General features: G+C 38.5%; 1 protein-coding gene across 2 annotated transcripts in view; it reads left to right on the top strand.

Annotated features, from left to right (window-relative positions):
• Elapor2 (endosome-lysosome associated apoptosis and autophagy regulator family member 2) overlaps window positions 1-16,469 on the top strand; it is a 166,425-nt gene extending 149,956 nt beyond the window's left edge. For both annotated transcript variants that reach the window (XM_055612798.1, XM_055612797.1), the window contains one exon: window positions 13,844-16,469. In XM_055612798.1, the coding sequence (XP_055468773.1) occupies window positions 13,844-13,903 (60 nt within the window). In that variant the 3' untranslated portion in view covers window positions 13,904-16,469. The remainder of the gene's footprint in view (window positions 1-13,843) is intronic.
• Window positions 16,470-17,802: the final 1,333 nt, after the last annotated feature.

The following is a 17,802-nucleotide window of genomic DNA, read 5'->3' as shown; positions in this document are numbered from 1 at the left end:
TATGCCCCTCCCCAAGTCCATTGATAGGGGAGGTTCTCCTCTCCTTTCTGATCTTAGTCTATCAGTTCTCATCAAAAGTGGCTGCATTGTCCTCTTCTGTGGCCTGGATTTTTTTTAAAAAATTGACAAAGCATTCCTGGCAACTATGAAGCTGAGAATAGGAGAAATAGTCTACCCTAAGGAAGAGCACATCAGTTGGCTATCCAGTGCCAAATAGTCAGCTCTGAAAATGTATACATACAATTAACATTGTACAGACTAAAAAGATTGTATTTATGAACATAAACATGTGTATGTTCCAACAAGTAAAGAAAAGGATACTATGAGTTTGAATGAGAGAATGGTATATATGGTGGGTTTAGAAAGCTAAGAAGAATTATGTGACTATATTATGATCTCAAAACTAAGAACTAAAAATTTTATCCTGTATCTTTGTACCCTGATGGATCAATAGGTTCAAACTAAAGTGAAAATAAGAAAAAAATAATATTTCTATATGATAAATATATGTGTCATTATTTACATAATAAGAAATTAACATTAGCTGCTTTGGGGGATTGGACTCTCATGAGAATCTTTGAAGGAAGACTTTTTAGTAATTCTTAAGTTTTCACAAAGATCATGTATTATTTTATAGTCTTTTAAAAAGTTTGGTTAATAAAAAGATCTCATATTTACCTATACCTTTGTGTTTATTTTATGACAAGATTGTCTTTCTGTAGAAAATTATATAATTGGGAAGATGTTCAATCATGTTATGTTGGATGTCATCATGTCATTGGCTTTGTGGTGAAAGCAATATACAAAGAGAATGTAAGATCTTAAATATTGTTTGAAATCACTTTCTCTGACATTCTTCACTATTGAGATAGGTGATAAGACTTGCCAGCTTACCCACTCAAAGTAAAAACAGAATGAAAAGTAGGTTAGAAAGTACACTTCAAATGATTTGCAACAAGATGGACAAATGACAAATGATGACAATGGCTGGAACGGTGGCCCATAGTTAAGATACTTGAAATGCAGGTACAAGGACTGGAGTTTGCATCCCTAGAACACTTGTGAATGCCAGATGGATGTGTTGGTCCACCTGTAATTCAGCCTCAGGAAGCAGAGATAGGATACCTTGAACAAACTGCCTAGCAGGATGTGGCCATATCTGTGAGCTCTCGGTTTGATAGAGAGACCCTGCCTCATTGAATGAGATGGAAGAGCCATGACAATTATTGAAAGTCCAAGTGGATTAAAGACCTCAAATAAAACCAGACACACTAAAGCAGTTAGAAGAAAAAGTGGGGAAGAGCCTAGAACTCATTGGCTCAGGAGACAACTTCCTGAACAGAATACCAAGAGCACAGGCTCTAAGAGCAACAATCAATAAATGGGACCTCATGAAACTTAAAAGTTTCTGTAAAGCAAAGGACACTGTCATTAGAACAAAATGACAACCTACAGACTGGGAAAGGATCTTCACCAACTATATATCTGACAGAGATCTAATATCCAGAATTTATAAAGAACTCAGGAAGTTAAAAAGCAACAAAAAAGTAATCCAATTTAAAAATGGGGAACAGAGCTAAACAGAGAATTCTCTGTAGAGGAATATCGAATGGCAGAGAAACACTTAAAGAAATGGTCAACATCCTTAGTCATCAGGGAAATGCAAATAAAAATGACTCTGAGATTTCACCTTACACCCATCAGAATGGCTAAGATCAAAAACTCAGGTGACAATCATGCTGGAGAGGATGTGGAGAAAGGGGAACCCTCCTCCATTGCTGCTGGGAATGTAAACTTGTACAACCACTTTGGAAATCAATCTGGTGCTTTTTCAGACAATTAAAAGTAGTGCCTCCTCAAGATCCAGCTATGACACTCCTAAGCATATATTCAAAATATTCTCAATTATACATTTTTTTTCAACCATGTTCGTTGCAGCTTTATTCATAATAGCCAGAACCTGGAAACAACCCAGATGTCCATCAACGGAGGAATGAATACAGAAATTGTGGTAATTTACACAATGGAATACTACTCAGCAATTAAAAACAAGGAAATCATGAAATTTGCAGGCAAATGGTATGATCTAGAAAAGATCATCCTGAGTGAGGTATCCCAGAAGCAGAAAGACACACACAGTATATACTCACTTATAAGTGGATATTAGACGTATAATATAGGATAAACCTACTAAAATCTGTACACCTAAAGAAGCTAAGCAAGAAGGAGGTCCCTGGGTAAGATGATGAATCCTCACTCAGAAAGACAAATGGGATGGACATTGGAAGGAGAAAACAGGAAACAGGACAGGAGCCTACCACAGGGGGCTTCTGAAAGACTCTACCCAGCAGTGTATCAAAGCAGATGCTGAGACTCTTAACAAAACTTTGGGCAGAGTGCAGGGAATCCTATGAAAGAAGGGGGAGATAGTGGGTCCTGGAGAGGATAGGAGCTCCACAAGGAGAGCAACAGAACCAAAAGTTTTGGGCCCAGGGTTCTTTTCTGAGACTGATACTCCAACCAAGGACCATGTATGGAGATAACCTAGAACCCCTGCTCAGAGGTAGCCCATGGCAGCTTAGTGTCCACGTGAGTACCCTAGTAAGGGGAGCAGGGACTGTCTCTGACATGAAGTCAGTGGCTGGCTCTTTGACTGCTTACCCTGGATTTGGGAGCAGCCTTACCAGGCCACAGAGGAGGACAAAGCAGCCAGTCCTGATGAGACCTGATAGGCTAGGGTCAGATGGAAGGGGAGGAAGACCTTCCCTATCAGTGGACTTGGAGAGGGGCATGGGAGGAGATGAGAGAGAGGAGGTAGGGTTAGGAGGGAGGGAGGGGGCTACAGCTGGGCAACAAAGTGAATAAACTGTAATTAATGTAAAAAAATTTTAATTAAAAAAGAAAAGGTATGAAATAGGAAAAAAATAAATTGTGATATCAACCTTGGACCTCTGTATGTGCCACATCTATACATGTGGGCCCCCACACATGTAAACATGCATGAATACACAAACACAGGAAAAGTGAAAAAGAAAAGATATTTATAGTCATGATTTAGTAACCGTTTCCTTTCACTCTCCTAGTTTAGGTACATAAGTATAGGAAATCATTTAGGAATAAAATGAGTAAATTACATTTCTATTACACTTTTTTTTTCTTTATTAATTCAGGGTTTTAAGGAGAGTATGATTACAGTGGAATAACAAATATATAGTGATTGTCAAAAAAATTAAAGTCTTTCCCTGTTTGAGAGGGAAGAAGCGAGCCTACTAGTTTCATGTATACTTTAGAAGCAGAAAGCCAAAGAAAGTTTAGATTTTTCAGAAGTGAACTGGGCAGAGCAACAGTAGCTGTACAGTTCTCCATGAGTCGTTCCCACAGTCATATGCAGAGGAAACAATAAACATTTGTTTACATTCCTAATCTTTGAGAGTATGAGTTTCATTCAGCATTGGCAGGAAGCATGCCTGTCCTTTATTCTTCGTTATACAGAACAGATAAGATGCCTTCCCCGTGCTTCAGAGGGAGAAGCCATTTCTGCGACAAGTAGGCACGCCTGGTATTTGCTGTAGAAAGAAAAAACACTTCAACCCTGAAGGCTGCTTTCAATACAAACATACTTTCCCAATTCTTCTTTTTATTGTTTGATAGATTCATACCCTTATGAATTTTTTTCGCTTTCACCCCTCCACTCTTGAAAAATCGTACGAAACAAAAATAAATCCGTTTTCTTCATAGAATGTGCGGAGATGTATGAACAGGACAGAGCATTGTGCCACAGTTATATCTGAACTGCACTTCTCTGTTATCTTGGCTTTTGATGAATTTTCATTTGAGTAAATTCCATCCATCGTTCTGCTTAGTGTGACTGCCTGAGGCCGGGATGAAACCTTGTCCATTTTCTCCATACAGCACTGAAATGCAGCTTGTGTCAATAGGATACTAAGCAGCAAGATGAGGCTAATTTGCCTCACTTCACTGTGTGCCAATTCCGAACACACTTAACTGAACATAACATGTCATAAAACATTAGGTTCTAGTTTAGAGCAGTGAATGTCTTTCTTTTTGTCTTTGTGTTGACATTTCTACTCAGCCATAGATACCTTTCCACTGAGAGAAAGATGTTTCTGCCATGAGATTCAAGTGGAATAGGGGCAAGAATTACCCCCCCCCCCATAAACCAACATAGAGACCCAATGTATTTCCCACTTTTGTCTACACGGGCTCTGTGAGCAATGTGTGCAAGTCAGTGGTAATTATCATTTTAATGCAATCTATCAGGAAAATGTACAACAGGATGTATTAGTTGTTGTGCCAGCTTTTCACCTGTATGAATTATAGTTATATTGTCTATAATAATGTTGATATTAACTTGAATGTTAAGAGAATAAGAGAGTAGGTTGATATTAACTTGACCTAGACATGGGGCCATTGACTACCAGTTGGTGGCAGAGGCAAACCTTTAGCATCTTTCCTAACAAAATGACGGCACAGGATGAGTATGAATAATAAATGGGTTATTTACTCATTTTGAAAGATTCTTATAGTTCTCTAGAGGCTGTGTGATTTGTTTGGGTTGTTTCCATAAAAACTGAAGATTTTTTTTTTTCAAATAATCATTTCTGAAGGTAAAACTGCCATCTTCTTAGGAGACAAGCAAGTTAACTTCCGGTTTTATACACTATGGTCTCAGTGGTATGCAGGATGTCTTTGGAATTTATTGTTAGCTACAGATGTTGGAGACTCCAGGTAGGACCTAATCACAAGCTGACTGTGCCTACAGAGGAAACTCTTGTGATGGCTAATAAAATTTAGAGGTTCCAGTCCATCCCAAACTGTGTCCCTTCTTTTTAAAGGTGAGAAGTCAGTTCAGCTTTTCTATTTGTCTGTACCACAAGTGGGTTTGCATGTGTGGCCCTATGACATGGCTGAGTAATGGCTGAGGGGATAGGGGTGTTGGTTAGCATTAGGACAGGAGCTGAGGCCATCCCTCACCACACATGATGGATTTCTTAGTAAGCCTCAAAGGAATGGCCAGAAAATTCTGAGTGGAGCATGTTGTGGCTATGGTAGCCAGGAAGCCATGTGAGGTATCTGTACCACTTTGAGAGAGCCATATTGGGCACTTTTCTTCAGAGGCTTGTGATAGAAAGGCACTGAAAGTCAGTGATGTCACTTCTTCACTTCTCAGCATCTTAGATGTATCTTTCCAACACCTGTCAGCTATGTCCTGTCCCTTGATTGCCTGCCCTGTTTCTGTAACTATATCATCACCTATCTCTACTCATCCTCAGTTGCCACTCAGATTTATTCTCTAGAACATTAAAGGGCAAGAGGAACTTTAAAAGCATATTTATGCTTTTTTACTTCTTGATTATTATATTATGTGCATTGGTGTGAGCATGTCAAACCACCTGGAACTGGAGTCACAGACATTTGTGAGCTGCCATGTGGGTGCTGGGAGTTGAATCCGAGTCCTTTGGAAGAGCATATAGCGCTTTTAACCTCTGAGCCATCTCTCCAGACCTGTTTATTATCTATAGTGTCACCATAAGGTGACTCTTCATGGAAAATCATACTGACTGACCAAAATGCCTTAATAAGCTGCATGAGAGAGGTAGAAGAGATAATCAGAAGCTTTTTATTTTGAATTAGTTTCTGAGAATTAACTCGGTGTTTGGTGATACTGTATGCCTTTCATTAGTAGGTGTGGAAGGCCCACTAAATATCATCCTTTCACCCCACTGCTGGATGACTTTTGTGATTAAGTAATAGTGCACCATTGTCATACACAGTCCCCAAATCCATAATCTCTATATGGGGTAAAACCGGTGAAGCTAGAATTGGCATATAAGTAGTAAGGCACCACCAGCTGAGAAGAAAGAGCCAAAGAAGAATGTCGCCAAGTGTCTAAGGGAAAACTGACCAGCTGTGGTCATAAATCCCAAGCCTGGCATTCTGTGGCAACTCCTGTATCAGAACTATAGTTTTGGATCCAATGGGATGGTCTAGCAGGTAAAGGTGCTTATTGCTAAATCCTAAAGATCTGTGTTCAGTCCCTGAATCCCAATATGATAGAAAGAGGGAACTGACACCTGTAAATTGTCCCCTGACCTCCACACACATGCCAGGACACACATACACACGCTAAATTAATAAATATTCATATATTTATTTGCACACACACACACACACACACACACACACACACACACACACATATGTGCAGCCATTCACTTTATGCTCTGTCTATAATGGTAGGTGGAGTGATGGGTCAGTGTAGCCTTTGTGGCTTGTGCAGTTTTTCACAGAAGCTTGAGCCCCTGTGCTGTTTTCATATGACAAATTCTTGCTGTGGCCATCTCTCTGAGTGACAGATAGTTGATTCGGAAGCTTAGGTTTTTCTGTTTGTTTGTTTGTTTTGTGTTTTTCTCCAGAGTCTGTTGTCCTCAAGAAGGGTATACAGTGTTGTCAGTGTCAGTCAAAGCAGATGGATCATTTGCAAAAACTCATGAGTCAGTAAAAACATTTGAAGATTTATCAAGGAGGCATCCGATGGCTCTGTGAGAATAATTGTGTGTTTTCCCACTAAGCTGAGCAATCAATCAGTTTCCAGTTATACATATGCAAATCAGAGACTGAATACCCATAGCAACCAGAGAAGTACATCAGACTTGGCATACACTAAAATGTTGATGAGTGAAGAGTACCATTGACTCCATGGATTTTTTTTTTTTTCACTATAGAGTAGGAAGTAAAATTTTCCTCAAAGGGTACACTGACATATTTTCATTTGAGGCTGAGACCAGGAGGTCAGCCACATTCTTGAATACATGCCATTTATATTTTAGGAAGGCTTATTTCCTGTCACCATTGACCTACCATAAATGGGTCTGTGAAAGCATAGAGTTATAAGATCAATATAGGAATGATAGTCAGTTTGAACAGAACATAGCAATAAGGGAATAGAAGATTTTATAACAGTAGCATCTGGCAGGTAGGTCAAATAGATGATAGTTTGATGTAGAAACACACCATAGAAAGGAATATTGGGGATGACTTCTTTTTTATTGCCAGAATGTGCAGCTGGCAAAAATCATTCACTGCAGAGAATTTTTTTCATAAGGTTGTTTCCAGGAGGAACTGAAGAGCATGAATACCAATGGAGTCTGCTAGGAAGCCTGGGACCCAAGTTTTCAGCATGACTTTGCCGGATGTAGTAACCTCAAGTCACTGCTTTCTGGAACTGTGAAAGGATTTGAGCAAGAGATAGAGCAGAAATGAAAATAATATAACCATGTGGATTATATGTCTATTGAAGAGACTGATGGTGGTGTCGTAACATTTGAAAACAGTAAAATTATATGTTGCATCTTTGTATTTCTCCAAGTAATAGGCTCAGGATCAATCACATGTTTTAAAAAAAAAAGGCTATAGGCTACCCCAGGGGTTCCTCATTCCTGTTCCATTTTGCAGTGAGTGAGCTAAGGTTTCACACAACTCCTCTGCCTTCTTTTGCCCAAGTGATATCTTTTCTGTATGCTCAGCACCTTCAGTTCACTCTGACCTGTGCTAACATATGTCTACCTAGACACTTCTACTTGGAAAGGTAGCTGATAAACCCCAGTGAAATTCAGAGACATGATAAGAAAAAATTCCTATTACTACATGGGGCTATAACCCTAAATCTAGGCACACAGACTAGCTCCCAACTTGACGCTGCTTCTTCCGTGAGAACTTACCTCACTGAAGCACTCTATTTGTTCTTTCATGTCAGCTAACCTATAAGGTAGAATCTTCCAGACTGGGGCCTAACAAATAGCGTATGTTAAAAACCTGTCCAGAAACGCAGGGCATCATTACAATTCCGGCGACAACCTTATGAAAGAATTCTCTGTAGTGAAGGATTTTTTGCCAACTGCAGATTCTGTGATAGCTGGCTATAACAATTTGTCTGTATTCTATTTGGCCAAATTTTTATAATGCAGTGATCTCCTTATACCTTATAAATCCATCTTGCAGCGAAAGGAAAGCCCCAATACCAGTCAGTTCTGTGCAATATGTACTTGTGGGAATTTGTTTTCAGGAAAATCTAGAATAAACCAATGCTCTGTGATTGTCGGTCAGGGACTGCATAAAATCTTGAGGTATTTTTCCTATCAGCTTTTCAAATTAATTTTTGTGTATGCATGTTTATTTCTGTGGATGCTTATGCGTGTGCAGGTCTGGGAGGGCAATGAGCCTGTATATGTGTATACATATGCGTAGAGGCCATAGGTTATTCCTCAAGGGCCTGGCCTCAGGTGTCGTTCCTCCGGTATGTTATTTTTTTCAAACAGTATATCTTATTGGCCTGAAGTTCACCTAGTAGGTTAGGCTGGCTGGAGGCCCAAAGATTTGCCTATGTCATGTGTTGGGATTATAAGATCCTACACTCCATGTTCTTTTCACATGAGCTCTGGAGACCTAACTTATGTCTGTGTGCTTGAGAGACAATTGAACTGTCATTAATGGGTCTAATGTTGGCTTGTATAGTCTTGACAGGATATAATCCTTTTTGTTATCAGGCAGTAAAATGTAGGACCCCTTATACTTTGGGTATTTGCTCAACATGTTTGCTGAAAGCTTCATGAAATCTTGAGAATTTGTTTTCTATCAATTGTTATTAAGTGAAACTTGAATCCTTCTTTATTTACAAAACCAAGCCTCCATCATCATTACAAAACGCTGAAGAATTCTAATGGTTTTGAAATGTCACTGTACTTGCAAGCCAACACACTGTTCTACCATGATCTCATATTCTTTAGGAGACTTGAGTCACCCATGTCAGAGACAAAACACAGTCTATTATTCACAGTAGGAACAATAGCCAAAATTTGTTTTGTTTGTTCAGTCTTCACATTCTGCTGAAAAAAAAAAAACATGCTTGCATATACAATACACTGTGTTCTGGAAAAGTAAACCCTGTCTTGGGGACTCTGTCTGTTGTAATAGTGTACTCCCTATTTGCTGTGGATGGGTAGGTTCTGTTTTGAGCTTTCAGGCCTATAAGCAGACTTTGTCTTTGCTCTGGAAGAAGAAACTATCTCTATCATCCAATTTTGATTTGTATTAACGTATTTGACAAGATTATTTAGAATGAAAGATAATCCATGTCTTTGGTATATAGAAGCCAAGAGAGAAGAGCCTTCCATCATATATTTAGGTTTCTCTTGACTGAGCAGAACGTTTTCAGAGAAGGAACATTTAGGTACAAGGGGACATGGAGAAGAGTAAGATAAACCATGACAAAGACTTTAAAGTGTTTCCTTATATCATAGTACCCCTCTCCCCTTGTTATATTAGAGACAGAACATTGAAAAATGGGGAAAGTGTTTTAGAAAGTATCACAGAAAATAGGTCAACAGAGGTATTCTTCCTTGAGAAAGTTCAGAATATACATTTTTAATATAACAGTTTCAGTCAGTATGATCTCTTTTGTCCACTTTTAAAAATTTATTGTTTTCAATAATTAAGTCAACATACAAAGTAATGTGATTTATTCTGACATTTTCACACGTGTTACACTTTTTCTTTCCCTCCCTTGCTACCCTCCCCAATCCCTCTACCCCACTACCCCACTCTTGCTCTTTCTGTTCACGCTTTAATAGCCCACCCCTTTATGATATCACAGGTATTCCACTACTGTAGCTTTCCCTCCCCCTCCCACCTTTTAATTATCTACTCCTCCCATCTCTTAGGCCCCTTCTAGTTCAACACCTACCCCACCCACCTAGTCATACACATACAAGAGAAAACATGCAGTTTTTGTCTTTCTTAAACTGGCTTATTTCACTCAATATAATGATTTAGAGTTTCACCCACTTTTTCCCCCTGCAAATGCCATAATTTTGCTTTTCCTCTTGGCTGAATAAAGTCCCATAATCTACATAATCACAATTTCTTTATCCTTTCATACATTTATAGACATCAAGGCTGGTTCCATTTCCTCCCGGTTGTGAATAATACATTAGTAAATACAGGTATAGAAGTATTCCTGTAGTAGTAGAAGTTAGAATCCTCTGTGTATATAGCCAGGGGAGAGATTGTTGGATCATATGGTAGTTCTATTCTTAAGTGTTTGAGAAACCTTTATATTAATTCCCATGAGGGCTCTACCAACTTATCTTCCCATAAGCACTGTCTGAGGGTTCCTTTCTTCTCACATTTTTTTTTTTTTGCCAGAATTTGCTACCATTTATTATCTTGATGACAGCAATTCTGACTGGGTGAGATGGAATCTCAAGGCAGTTTTAATTTGCGTTTTCCTGCTGGGTAAGAGTGTTGAGCACATGTTAAAATACTCACTGGGTTTTTGTATCTATTAACTTATGGCTTATTTACTAATCTGATGATTTGTGTGTGTGAGTGTGTGTGTGTGTGTGTTTAACTTTTGCAGTGCTTGATAGAGTAAGTATTCATAGGGAAGCACAAAGGACCCTGAATAGCCAAAGCGATTCTAAGCAGAAAGAACACTGAAAGAACACTGATGATGAAATTCCTGATCGTGAAGTACATAACAGAGCGTTAGGGACAGAGACTGTGTAGCACTGGCACAAAGACAAGCGTAAAATATAAAATGATGAAGTAGATGACCTAGAAGTAAGCCCGCACAGCGACAGCCACCGAATTTTTGACAAAAGTGACAGAACATGCAGTGAAAAAGATGCCTCTTCTCTAACAGGTTCTGGGGAAGCCGAACAGCCACATGTAGAGCAATGAAACTAAATTCCTCTTCCTCACCCTGCACACACAAAAACCAAAACGGATCAAAGACAGAACTTAATAGAGAACTTGAAAATATGCAAACATAATCTTTAAGATATAGGCAGGGCCTTTCTACAAAGGACTCCTGCGGCAGGGGAAATAATTAATCTCAAGGATTAATAGATAGGATCACGCTACATTAAAAAGCCCATGCACAGCAGAGCAAATGGTCACTGCAGGGAAGAGATGGCCTTGGGCAGAATGGGGAAAAGTCTTCATCAGTTATATGTGAGAGGTTATTTTTTATTTTTTTACTTTTTGAACTGAAATTTTAAACTATTGCAAAAAAAAAAAGAAAAGAAACAGTTATATAATGATACAAATCATTAACCTACCAGCTAAATTTTAAGTATTTGCTCTGTTTACATATCTGCACATCTACCTAAGATTTTAACGGTTTCTTTTTATATTGTATTTTTTAAAAAGTTGCATACATCAATATGCTTCACCCCTAAACACTCTGGGATATATATTTCAAGCTTTCTTTAAGGCAGTGGTTCTCAACCTTCTTAAATCTGTGACCCTTTGATATAGTTCCTCACATGATGGAGACCATAAAATTACTTTTTGCTGCTACTTTACCACCGTAATTTTTCTTTTGCTGGTATTAATCAGAATGCAAATATCCGATCTGTGACCCTGAGGGGTTGGGACCCAGAGGTTGGCACCAACTGCTTTGGGGGCAGTGTATGTATTATGAGTATACACATGGCCTATGAATTCTGGGAAAGGTGCATACTTCAAATTCTATGACAATCTGGCACACTAGCTTCACACTGAAAGTGACCTCTAGTCCTTTGGCATGGAATCAGGCCCCCTTCTCTCAAAGGCAATTACGATAATGATGTTTTAAACCATAGATTAGTTTTATGTCTTTCAGAGCCCCACATAATCACATCACACAGTGTGTCATATTTGTGCTTGTGATATCCATACACTCTGTTTTCATCAAGAGTAGATTACTTTTTAGTCACGGGTAGTGCAGTGTTATATGGATACATCTTGCTAGTGAATACCTACACTGCTTTTAGTGTTTGAAGAGAGCTTCTGGGTACATCTAGTTTTGCTGTATGTGCACTTAAAAATGGGTATGCATGGTTTGTACAGGCAAAGCTTAGATTTTTAAATTTCTCTGCTTTTTCTTAGATTCTCAAGACCATAACTTGCTTAGTAATTTCCTAGTGCTATACTGTGTCTGGACGTTTGTTTATTAGCCTGGATTTCACTCAGCAATTAAAAGAAAGCTGCAATTAAGCTTTTGTGGGTTTTTAAAATTGTTTATTCTACAGTCACTTCCAAGGCACTATATGACTTTTCTTTTGGTCTGGAGGAATGTGTTAACTTCACTGTTATTTTTAACCTCAGACATTGTAGAGACACGTCACGCATATGTGCATGGTTGTTCAGTATTATAAGAACAAGAGGAGGGTCTCAGCACGGAGGAGGGAATGGAGTAGGAGAGGTGTAGCAGGATGGTGAGGAAAGCTTCTGGGAGCTTGTGTAGATTCTTGATTCCTGTGTGGCATCCTTACAGGCAGCATCCTGGTTCGCCTAATAGGTACTAGGGCTGAGAAGTCAACATTTCCCACCTTCCAGCCTCTATTTTTCTTCTACAGTGAAGTGCATTTATTTTGGTGCATTCATTGTAGAGGTGGAGTCTTACTGTGTAGCCCTTGGTCCTCCTCCTGCCCGAGCTTTTCAAGCATTGGGCTGCAGTGGGTACAGGCACACATCACCACACTCTACTTTCATCAGTACTCATTCATTAACAACTTGCCCAACGCGATACACTTGTCTCACGTCTTGTTCTGGAAATTTAGAGAGGAAGAGATCTACTCCCCACACCAGGAAGTCTCACTCCGTTAGTGGTCCTCTCTGTCAGCTGTTCAATGTCTACTCCCCATCATTTTCTCCTATTACACTTAAACTTTAGCATACATTTGTTCTCACCTGGGAGTTGATAGCCAATTGCCTTCAGTTCCCTCTCTCCCTCCCTCTTTCCTTTTCTTCCCTTTTTCTCTAACTCCTTCCTCCCTCCTCCTCTCTCCCCCCTCCCCTTTTTCCTTGTGAACTAAAGGGAAGAGTCTAGGGCTCTTTATATGCTAGGCGAGTACTCCATCATTCCACATTTTCTTTTGTAAATTTATTTATTTATTTACTTGTGCATGCATGTGTCACAGTGTGTGTATATGTGTGTGTTTGTGTTTGTGTGAGTGTGTGTGAAGACAAATTGTAGAGTTACTTTATCTCCTTCCACTGTGAGGTTTCTGGGGATCGAGCACAAGCTGGAGCCCAGTCTTTTACCTGCTGAGCCATCTCACCTAGCCTAACCTAACTTAACCTAATCCTAGCTCACTCTGCCTCTCTTTATTGATCTTCCTATTCCATAAGGTTTTTAACTTTTTTCTATATTTAATGATTAAAACATTCGTTAATATTCAACCTTCTAGTTTTCCTTTGGCACATTAAAAGCTATCATCCTCTTTGAGTGTATTATATATACCAGCAATAGCATGTTTAAGTTAAACATTTGATCTATTACCTTATATGACAACATTTTTAGTACACATTCACAAAAGATTATCTTGAAACACATAAATCAACTTAACGCATTTTGGCTGTTACTTTTCTTACTATCCAGTTTATGTTATCAAATATGAATGTCTGTTAGTTCTGTTTTGCCTACAATTAGCATGCCAAGGTTACCGATTTCATACCAAGGTCGGGTGTGTCCTCAGGGAGAGTTTCATCCACTTCTTCAAAAAAATCACAGCTGCATCTTCTGATATCTGCTCAATCTTGTGTTTGTTTCTATTTTGGAGTTGTCTGTCTCATCGCTTGTGCATCAAAATTATCCTTCAGGGCAGATACGCTGTTTGTTGAATTTCCCACCTTACTTTAAATGTCAGATCCTAATTGTAAGTGGCAGGTTCATAGGTTACAGTAATTTGGGGAACTTTCTTTATGGCAAGCAAAAAATCCTGAGATCTCATTGGCATTTCAGTGAGCTGATTTTATTTTATCTTTTCCCCCTTAGGAAAAAGATGACCACTTTGAATCTGTTCAGCTGAAATCCTCAAGATGCCCCAATATGTGAAGAGACAGTGCTGTAGCTTTCAGGACCCCTGTTAGGACCTGTCCTCACACCTGTCATGACTGTGCTCTCACAGAGGAGGTGTGTCACCGAGAGGAGGAGGAGGCAGACATGTTGATTGCCTTATAACATGTCACATACTTGGTCAAACTACTGAAGAGAGTGATCTGGGCCTCACTGAAGATGAAGCTTAACTCAGGAAGAGATGTAGCTGTGTACACACAGAACTGGAACCCAAGTTTAAGCCCACCAATGCACTGCTGATGCATGCCATATAATTACTGGGTAACTTTAATTCTTTACAATGTCTACATACAAAATATGTGTTGGAAGGCAGACATAAGCATATGCCTTGTGTTTCTGAGTATGTCTTGTTCTTGTACTTTGGACGATTTGAAAGAAAAAAAAAAGCAAACAATTAAGCTATAATTATTTTTCCCTTTATTTCTCCAAGACATGAAAACATCTTTTCTATTAAAATGGTGAGCAATGGAAGAAAATAAATTTTCATAGGCTATTTTTTTTTCTTGACTCTGGAAGTCTAGCATATCAGTAATATTTTGTGAAATTATTTACTCGGTTTATCTGAGGTGATAATCACTTTAAAAATCCCCTTCCTGTTGGAACTAGTATGAAGAATTTAATTAAATTATTGAAGGAGTCGTGTGGGGGTGGGCTAGGGGGTGATAAGGAGAAACCCCAACTTCCATTAATTTAAATAATCTGATATTATCAGAAGTCAGAGGGCTTAAAGCTTTTGAGTGTCATGGGAGAATAAAGCAAGTGGAACACCTTGTTTACTAGACCCCTGCACAGTCAGGAAGGAGGGGGATGGCTTGTCCCTGAGTACACATCGCTGTGCTGTTTGGGTAACTCAAGGTTATCACACATGTCATTGGGGCTTTTCCTCCACATCCTGTGCCGTCCAGAGCTCTGGAGGGTTTGTATTTTTCCTTTTGTACAGAACTTTGAAGGTTATGAATTTCTTTGGCGATTTTATTTTTTAAGCCAAGAAGGAAGAAATTTGATTTTTGAAATGCATATAGTTGTATTCATAGTAAGAACCTTATCAGCATTACAAAATGCATATTGTTCCTGTTCAAAAGCAACCCAGAAAATTGTGACATTTCTTATAATGGATTATGAGTATTAGTGTGACTTGGATATTATTTTTGAAAGAAGTTTGAAGGTGAATTTGATCAAGTTTAAGTAAACTTTAAGAACTGGGACTGAGAGTATCTTGCCCATTATTGATCTGGTTTAAACTGTAGTCTTTACAGATCTTAATCCAAAAATTTAAAATATTTTTGATTGGCTGAAATAGGCAGGGCACATGGGTAAGTTTTTAACCATGTTTTTTTTTTTTGCCCAGGGTGTTTCAGTGACTTGTAATGTTTGATTTTATGGGTGGTGTAGCCTTTATTTTTGTGAAAAGTGGGAGAAAATAAATAAATAAATAAATGTGTTTTTTGGCCAGCAGGCAAAACACTAGACCTTTTTGCTATCACTAAACGAATGGTTTTGTGTGTGTGTGTGCGTGCGTGTCTGTTTGTATCTACTATTAAATATAGAAATAGGTGATGTTGTATTATTGTTTGTCATAAAACTGAAGGGACTGTTACTTAGCATAATTTTTTAATTTAATTTCTTGAATATTTTCCTAAGCTAGAAATTATTTTGGCTTTGCTCATCTTTGTCCCAATATCAGAATATTGGCATGCCTCTTCCTCTCATCATCAAAATTTAACTATAAGAGTGGAAATGCACTTGAAATACCATTCAGAGGAAGCTGGCAGATGTGTATAGACTGGACACAGTCAGAAAGCCTCTTCCATCACCTGTCACCATTCTTCATCCGCTACTGTGCTCAACATGGATGTCCCAAGCCATAGAGATAATTAGGGTTTGTTCCCAGGTCGTTCTTTTTTTCTTTTGTCACTGGACTGAAATCCCTGACATGTCAAAAATGCCTTAAATTTTAATGAACTCTCTGAAAATGCAGTTGATATTGAAGAAGTTTTATTTTATTTCTAATTTTAGATATTAAATAGATTTTTGTCAGCTCAGTCCTGTCTTTGGATTCCCATGGCTTGTCATTTTATTCTAAGAGCTGAAGAACTTTGACAGAGAGAACATTAGGAGGAGAATATGCAGACCAATTTTAGCTATAAAATTTTGTTTGGTTTTATGTATGGCCTCTGACAAGCCCAGTGAAATGTTGAAATGTATAAACAAATTATTATGTTTCTATGACTTAGTTGACATTTACTCTCCCCATTACCACCAGTGATAGAAAAAAATGTGTTATTTGTTATTTTTTTAAAGGCATACTTTGGAGCCTTAAATACTTCATCAAGTCAACTGTTGCCTGTAACATCTCTTAGTGCTGTGTCAAAGCATATTTAAGTCAATTTTCCACTGGTTGAGAACATGTCTTCTATGATAAGTTATATTACTCCGTTTCAAATGTTGAGCAATTTGGTATGTACTCATTTGATTTAAAAGACTGAATTTTATTATTATTGATCTTCTCCCTCTTTGGTTACTAGTACTCATATCTTTCCTAGGATTAAAAATATTTCATAGTACTTTTGTGTAGACTTTTGTCATTATTTTTCTCTCTCCCCCCCCCCCCCCATGATGGCTTAAGTCAGTATGGTGTGAGAATTACTTGAGACCAGTTATTCACCCTCTGGTTTTCAGGTGGTGCATAGCAGTCAGTTTTGCTTCTTTATGTCCCATCTGGACAAGTGTCATCTGATGTCTTTTGGTAACAGTGTTTTCTATGGTTCATGGTCCTAATTGGAGGCTAATATGTTTCTGTTTTCCACATGAAAGCCGGTTGCCTGGTTAGTTTGGGATGTGCTGCTCATATTTATGTTCTCACGTTCATAAGTAGAAGATATCTCCCGAGGATTCTTAAGACCAGTTATGGGAGAGGCTTCCCTGGTTCATTTATGGCATCTGTCCATGTTGGGTGTACCTCAGTGCTCACCCATTTGCCAGATCCTGTTTGAATATGAAACTGCAAATGGCATTTAGTTTTACTTTTATAATTGTTGGTTCAGCAGACACCTCCCATTTCTTTGAATGAAATGTCAATGAAGACCTCAGTTAGATGGATTTTTCTTCATGACCCCTGGAAGGAAGCCTCTGTTTAAAATACTTTAAGATTTTGGTGAATTTGGAGTAGATATGGCAACATTTCCTTTATGTCAGGTAACTGATTTCAAAATGCTATTGGCCGCATTCCAAATAAAAAGAGTAAATCAATAGGAATTATGTAAATCTATGCCTGCTGTTGCAGAGCAGGATGGTTAATTGCCTCACCCATGGATGTGTGCCTTTGTCTCAAGGCTCTAGTTCAAATCTGTCTTCTCCTGGCTTTTCGCATTTTTCCTATACAGACAGGCTACAGGATTTAAAAGGATCACAGTGGGGAAGTGGCTGGGACAGGGACTAGCTGAGGGAATATGAGAAGCCTGTAAAGACAGAGATTACCTTTCTCAGGCATTCTTTACATCTGTCCTCTGTGCTGTCTAGAAGCCAACTTGCCTGGCTGTTTAAAAATAGGAGCAGCTTTCCTTCACCATGCTGAACTTGGGTGGGCCGGGAGCCTATTACTATGTAAGCTAGAGAGGATATGTATCATAACTATTCAGAAACACAAGGCAAGCTTTTAAAAGTTTCTGTTATGAATAGGACCTATTATTTAGCTTGGAATCCTTAAATTTAGGGAAGTTTTGCAGAGATGGATCAATTGGTTTTACATTTTGGAAGGATGAAATATCGTTACCAATGTAGGGAAACAAAAGCTTCTAAACTTATTTTCTTTTTAAAATGGCTTGCATAAAAGGATTTTACAGCATCTATTTTCTATACATATGTTAAATGTTTATAAC

Source organism: Psammomys obesus, unplaced genomic scaffold, assembly GCF_907164565.1.
Source record: "Psammomys obesus unplaced genomic scaffold, mPsaObe1.curated_primary_1811, whole genome shotgun sequence".
In the NCBI taxonomy this organism is placed as follows: Eukaryota; Metazoa; Chordata; class Mammalia; order Rodentia; family Muridae; genus Psammomys; species Psammomys obesus.
The sequence above is the reverse complement of the archived record's forward strand: the minus strand, read 5'-3'. Positions and strand labels throughout refer to the sequence as shown.